General features: G+C 30.9%; 1 protein-coding gene across 2 annotated transcripts in view; it reads left to right on the top strand.

Annotated features, from left to right (window-relative positions):
• Positions 1-13,136, top strand: part of Myd88 (myeloid differentiation primary response protein MyD88) — a 41,611-nt gene that overhangs the window by 1,209 nt on the left and 27,266 nt on the right. For both annotated transcript variants that reach the window (XM_075368933.1, XM_075368934.1), the window contains exon 2: positions 7,995-8,135. In XM_075368933.1, coding sequence (XP_075225048.1) covers positions 8,014-8,135 — 122 coding nt within the window. In that variant the 5' untranslated portion in view covers positions 7,995-8,013. The remainder of the gene's footprint in view (positions 1-7,994; positions 8,136-13,136) is intronic.

Genomic DNA, 13,136 nt, shown 5'->3' with positions numbered 1-13,136 from the left:
TTTTTCACTTGAAGTGGTTTGTTAATTGCGGTATGTGTTAAAACATAAGGGCTGTGGTGTATATTTTAAATGGCTAGCTAATTAGTGTAGAGGTTTGCATGCGTGTTTCAAAATGAGATGGTATCAGTTTTGATTATTGACTATAATCTGTCATTTTTTCTCCTGTTATTTATCGATAGGTGCTTTAAAATTTATGATTTGAATATATGTTACTGGCTTCCTAAACCAAGGATTAAATCTGAGTAGATTGTGCATACCAGTATTAGTTATAATTGTTACCTTCCTGCCCAATCTTTGGAATTAGTTTTGATCACAGAAAATGTTTTATCAATTTTTATTCTGTTGAATTGAAAAAGAGCTTAAAGGGTACATATCCATTAATAACTTATTTATATTATTTTTAAAGTTGGTTTTTATAAACTTTGTATTCCATAGTTTCAGTGTAGATGTAAAAATATGTTTGCTGCTGTGTTAGTACAAGAATTTATATGTAATTTTGAAATACTTTTGTATTTTTTAATAGTGTACTTTACGTAAGTTTACTTAATTTGATCAGTGATTAAGATTAGTTATTGATTACATCTGCATCACATTAGTTTTTCCTGCAATTGTTTTTTCCTATAATTTTAAATGTTTTAATAATCTTTGTTTTAAATGTTTTTAATAATCTTTGTAATTAAGTATAATAATGAAATTAATTATAATACAATTCTCATTAATCATTTGTGAAAGTAAATAAAAAAATTATCAGATGTGCATTTTGGTTATAAAAATGATCCATTGATGTTTATCAGAAAATCAATTTTTTTATAAAACAGTATAAAAAAATATGAAATTTCCAGAAAAAAGAAAGTACATCTATACAAGGTGTTATGGTAAATGGAAACTGAATAATGAGTCTGCTCAATACTGCTCCACCACCTGTTTAGGCTAATATAAAAAAAAAATAAATTTCACTAACAAAAATGGTTCCACACACTTATGTACGAGGCATATTCATAAAATAAGGGCCATTGGCCTATTTTTAAATATTACCGGGTATGAACACAGTATCATGCATGCAGGTCCATCTGTTGGCTATTTACAAAGCCACTGCTGTTGTTTTGATTTTGTAGTAGTTTGCCTTCCAGTGAATACAGATCACAATGTTCATAACAATTGTTTCTCCTGCCAGTTGTGAAGTGCGCGCTGTGATTCAATTTTTATGTGTAAAAGAATCTTCAGCTGCTGAAGTTCATCGGGAGTTGTGCCTAGTGTATGGACATACAGTAATGAGTGAAGGAAAGGTTAGACAATGTTGTCAAGACTTTAAAAATGGCCGCACAAATGTGCATGACGAAGAATGGAGTGGCAGGCCCAGTATTCAGACTGATGAAATTGTTGAACAAGTGACCCAAAAACTGTGATGTGATTGGCGATTGACTATTAGTGCACTGGCTGAATTTCATCATGTTGAACGCACCTCTAGCTATATGATTGTCACAGAAAAGCTCGGATATTACAAATTGTGTGCAAGTTGGGTACTGAAAATTCTCACCAACCAACTCAAAGGTCAAAGAATGTGCAGTGGATGAGCATTTTTGGACTACTATCAACAAGATAGAGATGATTTGTTTTTCCACAGTGTTACGTGTGACGAGATGTTGATATCCTACAACAGTCAATGCAGTTGTGCCATTCAGGTTTCCCAAAACTGAAAAGTTTAAGCAGTCTCTGTACTCTAGTCAAAAAATGTTAGCTACTGTTTTTTGGGACGAAAAGGGCGTCATTTTGGTTGATTTCATGGAACGTGAATCAACAATTACAGCTGATGTGTACTACAAAACGCTCACCAAACTGAGATGTGTGATCCAAAATCGATGACGTGGGAAACTGCCGTCCTGCGACCTTACCAACCAACCAAGAAGATTCAAGATTTTTGTTGGGAACTTGTTGACCACCTTCCATATAGTTCCGACCTTGCACCTAACGATAGTTTCCTCTTGCATTTGAAAAAGTGGCTTGATGGACAACGGTATGAAAACGACAAGAAACTCAAGATTGCTGTTGTCAACTGGTTCATTTCCCAGGTGGCGAACTTCTATGCAAAGTGTTTAAAGAAACTGGTGCAGCGTCACCAAAAAGTGGTTAGAACTGAATGGCTTTATGTGGAAAAGTGGAATAGGTATGTGGTAAACTAAAACTGTAAGTAAAACCCTTTTCTCATGATTTTAAATTTTTTTAATGGCCAAACTGCTCTTTATGCATATGCCTCGTGTATGTATATATATATATATATATATATATTGCGTAAGTAACTATACACCTGTCATACAGTAGTACATCAATACATAACATTGATTTACTGTACAGTAGTTGGAAATGATCCTGATGAACTTTCAGATACATCTGCATGTGTTCTCGATACAACTTCTTGTTCTGTTACAAGTTATTCTTTCTGATTATTCATAGTGAAATCACAAATAATAGTTTGAAGTTTCCGGAGGCTGTGGAGGTTTCCTTGATAAACATTACTTTTTATATAACCTTTGAAATAAAAATTGGGTGGGTTTAATCCAGAGATTGAGGTGGCCACAAGTCCTTAACTGAGCTCTAAAAAAATCTTGCAGTAACTTAATGGATTGCCTGGCTATATATGCGTCACACTGTCCTGTTGAATCCAAGCAGTATTAATTTCATTCTTGGTAGTTCATGGAAAATGAACTAGTGAATGATTTCACAATAATGAGCTGAATTTATTTTTTCTGCAGAGAATATTGGTCATACTGTTCTCCTGAATATTGCAGTTCATACCCTAATTTTCTGGTCATGTAGAGAAATTTCATGTATGGCATGTGGAGTGTTGGCAGAACAAGAGTTCTGAGCATGTACATACCCTGATAAATGTAACTATGCCTCATCGGTATTATAACATAATCAAAAATATTGTCAGAAATGTCTGCTAGAAACTGTTGAAGTTATTCACAGGATTGAACTCGCTATCCACAGTCTGTGGTCAATTGCTTTTGAACCACTTCTATTAAGTGGAAGTTTTACATTGATATGCAACTGTTGGATCAATTTTCGCATGGACTTGTTGGAACTACATTGCATAGCAGCTGATATGTCTTGCAGTTTTTTCATAAGAGTACTGATGGTCTACTACTTCGCTCATAGTCCTTTACCAATCCCATTTCCTTAAATTTCTTAAGTAGCATTCTTCACTAATTTGACTAGGAATCTGTATACCTGAAAATTTAAGGGAAAATTTTCATTCTCACTGTGTACTCATTGTGCCCACAAAAGACTTATACAGTGAGAAATATTTTCTGTTCGAAAGACACAGTCTCATTCTTTCAAAGGCAGTGAACAACTAAGAACCAGATACACTTCTTATCTCAAGGCCACCAACTTGACCGACTCGTAGAAGCAAATTGCACTTTATGTAGGATTATCAACTTTTTCAGTAAACATTACTTGGAGCGTAAAGAATGTAATCCCTCAACATATAATATTGTGCTTATATAGGTGTTTAGTTACTTTTCAAATACTCTTTTTGTGTGCGCATGTGTACTTCTTATTATTATTTTACTGAAATCAACCTTTTTTAAGATTAATATTCCTCTGAACTCTTAAATTATACTTTAAATTCTATTAATACCACCTAGTACAGAATATTGAGGTAAGACATATACCTTAATTTTACCATGAAAGTATTTTAATGGGATCTCACATCCTCAGTTGTGATTGAAATAATTTAGTTAAACTGAATAATAAAAATAGTAATATAATGAAAATTATGTATTAATTAATTATATGAGTGCCACTATCTATTGCAGTTTCTATAGGATTGTCTCCCTCAAATAATGTCTGACTGTTTATCAAATTGAAATATTTTATCAAAATTTATAAACATAATTGTTTTTATTATCATAATTTTGTATAATATATAATTTGTCAAAGATTTTTTTTTTATTATTAAAGAATTATTTTGTTTAATTATTAATTATTAAACAAATGATGATGATGATGATTAATTATTATTATTAATGATGAGGTAGAGTGTGTTTACGAAGAGATTGATGAAGCAATTAAACACGTAAAAGGAGATGAAAATTTAATAGTAGTTGGAGATTGGAATGCAAGCATTGGAAAAGGCAAGGAAGGAGATATAGTGGGTGAATACGGGCTGGGCAAAAGGAATGAAAGAGGGGACCGACTTATAGAGTTTTGCACGAAGTATAATTTAGTAATTGCCAACATCCAATTTAAAAATCATAATAGAAGAATATACACTTGGAAAAAGCCAGGCGATACTGCAAGGTATCAGATAGATTATATCATGGTTAAGCAAAGATTTAGAAATCAACTTGTTGACTGCAAAACTTACCCTGGAGCAGACATTGATAGCGACCATAATTTGGTGATAATGAAATGTAGATTGGGGTTTAAAAACCTGAAGAAAAGGTGTCAGATGAATCGGTGGAATTTAGAGAAGCTTGAGGAAGAGGAGGTAAAGAAGATTTTTGAGGAGGATATCGCAAGAGGTCTGAGTAAAAAAGATAAGGTAGAAAATGTAGAAGAAGAATGGGAGAATGTTAAAAAGGAAATTCTTAAATCAGCAGAAGCAAACTTAGGCGGAATAAAGAGAACCGGTAGAGAAAACCTTGGGTTTCAGACGATATATGCAGCTGATGGATGAACCTAGAAAATATAAGAATGCTAGTGATGAAGAAAGTAAAAGGAACTATCGGCAATTAAGAAATGCTATAAACAGGAAGTGCAAACTGGCGAAAGAAGAGTGGATTAAAGAAAAGTGTTCAGAAGTGGAAAGAGAAATGAACATTGGTAAAATAGACGGAGCATACAGGAAAGTTAAGGAAAATTTTGTGGTACATAAATTAAAATCTAATAATGTATTAAACAAAGATGGTACTCCAATATATAATACGAAAGGTAAAGTCGATAGATGGGTGGAATATATTGAAGAGTTATACGGAGGAAATGAATTAGAAAATGGTGTTATAGAGGAAGAAGAGGAAGTTGAGGATGATGAAATGGGAGAAACAATACTGAGATCTGAATTTAAGAGAGCATTAAAAGATTTAAATGGCAGAAAGGCTCCTGGAATAGACGGAATACCTGTAGAATTACTGCGCAGTGCAGGTGAGGAAGCGATTGATAGATTATACAAACTGGTGTTTAATATTTATGAAAAAGGGGAATTTCCATCAGACTTCAAAAAAAGTGTTATAGTCATGATACCAAAGAAAGCAGGGGCAGATAAATGTGAAGAATACAGAACAATTAGTTTAACTAGTCGTGCATAAAAAATCTTAACTAGAATTCTATACAGAAGAATTGAGAGGAGAGTGGAAGAAGTGTTAGGAGAAGACCAATTTGGTTTCAGGAAAAGTATAGGGACAAGGGAAGCAATTTTAGGCCTCAGATTAATAGTAGAAGGAAGATTAAAGAAAAACAAACCAACATACTTGGCGTTTATAGACCTAAAAAGTCATTTGATAACGTAGACTGGAATAAAATGTTCAGCATTTAAAAAAAAAATTAGGTTTCAAATACAGAGATAGAAGAACAATTGCTAACATGTACAGGAACCAAACAGCAACAGTAACAATTGAAGAACATAAGAAAGAAGCCGTAATAAGAAAGTGAGTCCGACAAGGATGTTCCCCTATCTCCGTTACTTTTTAATCTTTACATGGAACTAGCAGTTAATGATGTTAAAGAACAATTTAGATTCGGAGTAACAGTACAAGGTGAAAAGATAAAGATAGTTAAAAGAAGAGACTTATAGGCCACATACTAAGGCATCCTGGAATAGTCGCTTTAATATTGGAAGGACAGGTAGAAGGAAAAAATTGTGTAGGCAGGCCACGTTTGGAATATGTAAAACAAATTGTTAGGGATGTAGGATGTAGAGGGTATACTGAAATGAAACGACTAGCACTAGATAGGGAATCTTGGAGAGCTGCATCAAACCAGTCAAATGACTGAAGACAAAAAAAAAAAATTATTATTTATATATAAATACAATATATGACGATGGAATAAAATTATCCAAAAATTAAAAACACTACTGTTGTATAAATAAGGAAAAAAGTAATACCCTATTGAAAAGTTTTTAAACTTTTCAAACCGAATTTTCTCATACTTAACTTTGTTGCTAATGTCAAACATTTTCAATGCCTTGAAATGTTCATATATTTCATTAAAGATGAATAGTTATACAAAATCTTTACTCTGATATTTATGAACTGCATTTTAAAAATAAATGCCAGTTACAAATTGATATTATTGCACGTGCATTAAAAAAATTGATGTGGACACCACATAACCTACTTGTAGGCCTATTAAATTATGTATACACATTTTTTTTAAAATGAAGGTACATAAAATTTTACATCATTGATAACTTTTGATTTTTTTTTTTTTTTTATTGTACATTTTTTTACAATCAGAGGTTAATAATTATTAATAAATAAATGTATTAAAAAAAAAGTAAAAAAAAAGGCAGATGAAGTCTGAATTGAATTGATGTGTCCCTTGTAAGATCCAAATATTTCATTAATTACAATTTTATTTGGCTATAACTGTGGAACTATGAAAATAAGTACCATTTATGATATATTTTGAAAAGCTGTCAATGAGGGCTTATTACTGCAGTTAAGAAAGCCCAAAATCCAATTTTTTTTAATTTTGGGCTTTTTTGGACACTTTTGGTTCAGTCGATTGCAATCAAACGGGAGGTGCGTAACTAGATATTACAACAGTCCTAAATCCAGCATTTCAACATCCTACAGCTAATCGTTTTTTAGTTATGCGAGTGAGATACATACACACATGCATATGTTTGTACATATGTCATGCTGAAACTAGTCAAAATGGATATTTCCATTGAAATTTGAAAACCAAAATTTTTGCAATCACAATAACAAGGAAGTAAAAAGAATAACAATATCTTAAATTAGTTCTCTGATCCAAAATCTGAAGCCTTTTTGGTACTTACGTATTAACGCCACCGCAGCTACAGTTAAAAACAAATTAGTCAATCGGATTTTGGTGAAAAATGGGCCGATATAGAGTTTAATATAAATAAATAAATATTTATTTTATAAATATAATTTAACCAAACTTAACATACGCTCGCTTCGCTCGCTAACCTTGACTAATTAACACCGTAATTTTTTGAGTATTTATTTAATAAATTCAGTAATTACAATTATTTATTATTTAAATAATCAAATTGCAATAATTTATAGTAATAAAATAAGTTTGGCTAAATTATATTTATAAAATAAATAACCATTTATATTCTGTCTTAATCTGTTTCGGCCCATTTTCCACCGAAATCCGATTGACTACTTTGTTTTTAAATAAAGCTGTAGCTGCGGTGTCGTTAATACGTAAGTACCGCCTTTTTTTTTTCATTAGAATAGTGCTACATTTTCATGAAAAACTACTTTTTTGAAAAAAAATAATTACAACTCAGTTAAGCAGCATTACTGTGAAATAGAATGTTAATTGATTTTATAAACATTATAGTAATAAAACTTACCTGGTAAAAAAATAAGTAAATAAAATTAAAACAAGTAAGTGGATGATAGTATGACCTGTTCTCCAACTACGTAATAATTATATGGATGAGAAGTCTTCTCAGTTCTCTGTAATCTTAAACCAAAATTTAGGGTTTCTTCTCGTCCAATGAGATTACTTGCAGAATTTACTTAAAAATGAGTGCTTAGTGAAATTTGTGCATCACTGATAACTGTATTTTAAGTTTAATTGAGAATTGGTATTTTTTTATTTTTATAGAGACAAATTTTGGATTTCCTGGATATTTGATGCCCTGCTTAAATATAAGAAAAAATTATTTTTTATTATGAAGTAGGTTGATAATTATTCATTTGCTCTTTTTGCAACGAAGTTTCAGAGAATATATTTATATATACCTTTTTTCATAGTAACAGGTATTTGCATTTATCTTTTTTTTACAGGGAATAAATACAATTGAAAATGGATCCAGCGAATGGTAATTTATCAGTGACTATACTTAGTGAGAATACACGTCAAGTACTTTCAGATTTGTTAAATAGTAAAAAAATAATTAAAACAAAAACAAGTGAAAAGCTGTCCAGGTAACTATTGTTAAATATATTTTTTTGTAAATGAATTATAATAATTGTGACTGATATTTGGTAACGTAAATTAAGCATTAATGTGATCATGTGCAGTTAAACCCTCACCTCTCACTAACTGTTATCATATAGTCATTTAATGATAGTGTTGAGCAAATTAGTATATGTTTATGCTATTTTTGTTAAATTAAGCTGCATATTACTTGTTTACTGAAATATATTATATTAATTAATTATTGTTGTACTTAACCTTCTTTTTACTTTTCTGGCCATAGTTCCATTGCTTTTGCAGCACATTGGTGTAAAGGGAAAGTCTAGTAATTAGCCAAAATATTTGGTAAAGGGTATTTTTGCAAATGTCAATGTTTCAAGTCCCTTGAGTCCCTTGAAAAATTGTAAAAAAAAAACCATAACTATGTACAGTACGTAAATTGAAAATAAAAGCTTGTGTTGGAGTCTGTCAAGACTGCACTTCTACCAAATCTGAAAACAATTACACCCATCTAATAGGACAACAATAATAATCATTGTAGTTTTATTTATACAACGTTTAATTTAATTACTGTTGTCATGTTTTATTAGTTGTAATTCATTATTATGTAATTAGTATTAATAATTCAATAAATAAAGAGCAAAAACAAGAATTTTAATTTAGTTGAATTTTTAAACTAAAAAAAGCTGACAATACAGTTGTAGGACTTTCTCGTCATGCAGCTAAAGCCATGTTCCAGGAAAGTCCTACAACTGAGGGTTTTTTCTGATGCACAGCTTACACAGACATACACATACCACTTAATTTAAAGTATTTATACCACATTATTTAAATATAATATTTTTTCATTTATTTAATTTAGTGATTCTAACTAAAGCATGTGCATATACCGTATTTCATTCGCGCCGGTGTGATGGTACTAGTGGTGACGGTAGGCAATAACTAAACTAATTAAAACTTACATAAAACAAATTTCGCTTGTATGGTCAGCATACTGGTGTAGCTGCGAGGCTTAAGGCACCAGGTACAGAGTCAACCGGGCATCGAGGTTGAGACCCAACCAAACCGAGTTACTTTTTTACTCTAAATATTATTCATTTATTTAATTCTACCACCCACCTGTAACATCACAGTATAGCAGTAGTTTAGAGCATTTTTTAGAATGTGAGTGTGATTTTGTAAAATAATTTTTTCAGATACTGTTGTTTAATTATTAACAAATTTGTCTAAGAAAAATATGACCTTAATTAGGCGAAATCTCAGGATGCTGAGGGTGACCTTGCTCTACAGTTTTACCCCCTTAATCTTTTAAGCTGAAAACTTAATGCCATCATTGCCCCATATATAGAAGTAATCTGACCAAGTTTGGTTAAAATCGGTCCAGTAGTTCTGGAGATATAAGGTGATTTAGAGGCCAACACCAAACACACATGTGCATACGAACATTAACATCCAGAAAATTTCCATCTGGTTTGTTGGTTTCCTAAGGTATCAAAATGTCAAGGTTCGGTGAAAACCCATATGCTCAAATTGGACCGATTACAATTCTCCCTTCTAGAGCTATAGCTGTGCAATAGCACTATCTAGATTGGAAAGTAAAAATCTAAGTGGTGCTTGAAAATATATTGTATCTGTAATTACTAAATTAGATATACAATTATTATTGTAAAATTCCTTTTTTACAATATTTAGAATTTTCAAATTTTCTTTTTTTGTATAATTGATTTCATTTTTGATTGTACTATTATTATTATTAACACTTGAAATTTCATTATATATCCAGTTCCCGGGAAAGATCTTCTCTGTCTCTTTCACTACCACTTTCTTTTTTTTTGTTTTCATTCATTTGGCTGGTTTGATGCAGCTCACCAGGATTCCCTATGTAGTGCTAGTCGTTTCATTTCAATATAACCCCTATATCTTACATCCTTTTTTCCTGTTTAGCTTCCGGTAACTACGATTAGATAATTCTTCAGAGGATGATATGTATGAGTGTAAATGAAGTGTAGTCTTGTACATCCTCAGTTCGACCATTCCTGAGATGTGTGGTTAATTGAAACCCAACCACCAAAGAACACCGGTATCCACGATCTAGTATTCAAATCCGTGTAAAAATAACTGGCTTTACTAGGACTTGAACGCTGTAACTCTCTACTTCCAAATCAGCTGATTTGGGAAGACGCGTTAACCACTAGACCAACCCGGTGGGTTATATCTTACATCCCTAAATAAATTTATCTGTTATTTCATCGATTAGCAGTTCCATCTCTTATAGTCAGTTTCACTTTTTTACTTGATTGCAATATGGTTTACAATCATCCTTATTCATTTTTTCATCAGCTAATTTTTTAATATCTCACATTAAAAATGTTGTGTTATTACTATCAACATATCTTTTCAGAGCCGACCATACCATCTCAATTGGATTTAAATCAGGATGCTAAGGTAGAAGTCACAGAACTTGATGCCTTTATTTTTTTAATATTTCATCAAAATGGTACTTTATGACATAATTAAATCGCATAGAAAATAAAACATAAAATTATATTTTGGTTTTAAAATTGCTTTATTAAATGGAATATTGTTCTTTTCTAACCAATTAATCATGCCATTTTTCGTATCATTTGAATTTGGGGCTTCTCTAGAAGTGAATTGTGGTATGGCGTATTATCAATTACAACCGCTTGACTGGGGGGGTAGACCAGGAATTAATTTTTCAAATGCCTACTTCATGAAATTATTGTTGTTGACGTTGTCATGATAGCCACCGCTTTTTGAACTCATTTTCCAAGTTAACATTGCATTTGGAATGAACCATGGATTATGATTCCATGATTCCTATAACCGATCACCTATATTATTAATTGGCACTTTTACCCTTGCAGCGCCGTCATCAGACCACAATTTTACCCTCGAATGGGATGTTAAAATATACGATTTGTCCAAATAAACAATCAAACAATTTTTTTTTTCTGAAATTGGTCATTTTTCTTAAATATTCTGTTCTCATCCACCACTGATGTCTACTTTCTCAAGCAGAGTTTCATATTATCAGTTTTATTATTACCACTTAAATCTTATCTCTTTAAGGATAGCTGCTAGTGTAGTTTGAATACCTTTAAATTAAATACTCTTTTGAAGTTCTTGTAAATTATTTAATGTAGATAGTTTATTATGTTTTGCGTGAAACTCGTTATCTGTTCCTCTTCCAATGTGTTGATCAAGATGGTCTATTCTACTAACTGGAATGGATCATTGTTTATACTTTTTTGGTGTCCTGAATGAGCACGACTGCGATTTAGATTTAAGAAGATCCTGGTTTTCTTTTCAAAGTTTTTGAACTTGGGATCTTGAATTCCTGCAAGCTGCAGCAATACTTGTTATTTTTGAATGCTTATTAAATGTTTGTCATCTTTGAATTTTCCTAACTTTATAGCTTTTTTCTTCATAAAATCATATACATTGTTAACTATTTCACAAGCTTGGCTACGGAGATTTTTATTCTTGATTATGGATTTAAATTCTGCCATTGAAAAAAAAAATTCATTAACAAAATATGCAAAAACATACAAATTCATTAATACACACAAAACATTAACTAACACTCCACATATTACAGAAGGAAACAATTATACCATTTGTACCGGGACACGTCAAGAACTGAACTAAATCAGTTTATTGAAGATGAAAAATAAACATTAGTATTATATAGTCAATAATGCAAAAAGAAATTGCTTGGCTATTCTATGAATACGTATAAAATGACTGAGCTATTAATAAATTATTATAATTTGTAGGGTGTATGCCTATTATTATAGGATGATATTTATTACTATTAACATAAACAATACTAATACCCATTACAAGTGCATATAAATATAACTCAAATGAAATATTTTTATATTCTTTATTTATACGGAGTGATCATTCATTTTATGACTTGCTTGATGATGTGAGAGTAATAATAATCTATTAATACAAGAATAAACTATTCATTTTTGTACTGTATACAGTAAGAAATATTATAAGTATGCTAAATATTTAATAAAAATTATTGTCTGAAATAAAATAAAATTATAATAAATTTTAATTGTAGAAAGAATTTCTGCTTTTTATTGAAATAGTTAAACACACTGTATTACAAAATATTCGGTTTCTGAATGAGCTTAATATTATGAAAAAAAGAGTAATATAATAATGCCTTGCATAGCGACTTGCCTCTTGCTAGCAGGCATTTACTTTCATCATATGCGCTGTACATGTGTCGTCCTGTATTTTGATTAATAATTCCAAAAGTGGCTCAACATAAATTCTGTCAAAATGTCCAAAAACTTTCTACATATGGCTCATTGATGTCATTAAATATTAGACAAAATTAAAAAAGTAGAGGAGTAATTTTTGCCATTTTATTTGGCTTTTTTTATTTTTGTGTAGCAGTCATAGAAAAGTGGGGTTTACTACAATGGAAATACTAAGTTATCTAAGTATTATATTTTGATTACAGAGTTTTAAATAAATTAGATTAAGATTGGGAGGATTTTAAACATTATTTCCAAGTAGTTTTAATTTTGAAAACCTGATGACCAAAAAAGTTGAAATTTGACATAAATTTTTTGTTTGCTTTGATCTGATTTACGAACCCATCAGACAAAGTGGCATCGCAGTATTTTTTTGGTTGAATAACATTGCACCAAATCGGGCAATTTTTTTAATTTTTACGATTGAAAATCCAACTGTGAATTATAATAATTATGACATATAATATTTGGTAACATAAATTGAGTATTAGTGTAAATGACATTCACCTTTTTTTTTAAAAAGGTGATGTTCCATGGGATCCAACTTAAGAATTCAAAAAAATTTCTGAATTTTTTATAATTTTTGTTATTTTTATCTGTTTTTCCAGTTGTACCTCTGTTATTAAAAAGGGTAATATGAAGTAGCCATTGAACATGGTGGTCAAATGAGACTGAATTTTTTTTTTTTTATTTTTTTTTTTAGCAATTATA

The sequence above is a fragment of the Lycorma delicatula genome, chromosome 6 (genome assembly GCF_047948215.1).
Source record: "Lycorma delicatula isolate Av1 chromosome 6, ASM4794821v1, whole genome shotgun sequence".
NCBI lineage: Eukaryota > Metazoa > Arthropoda > Insecta > Hemiptera > Fulgoridae > Lycorma > Lycorma delicatula.
This window is presented reverse-complemented; position numbering and strand designations above follow the sequence as displayed.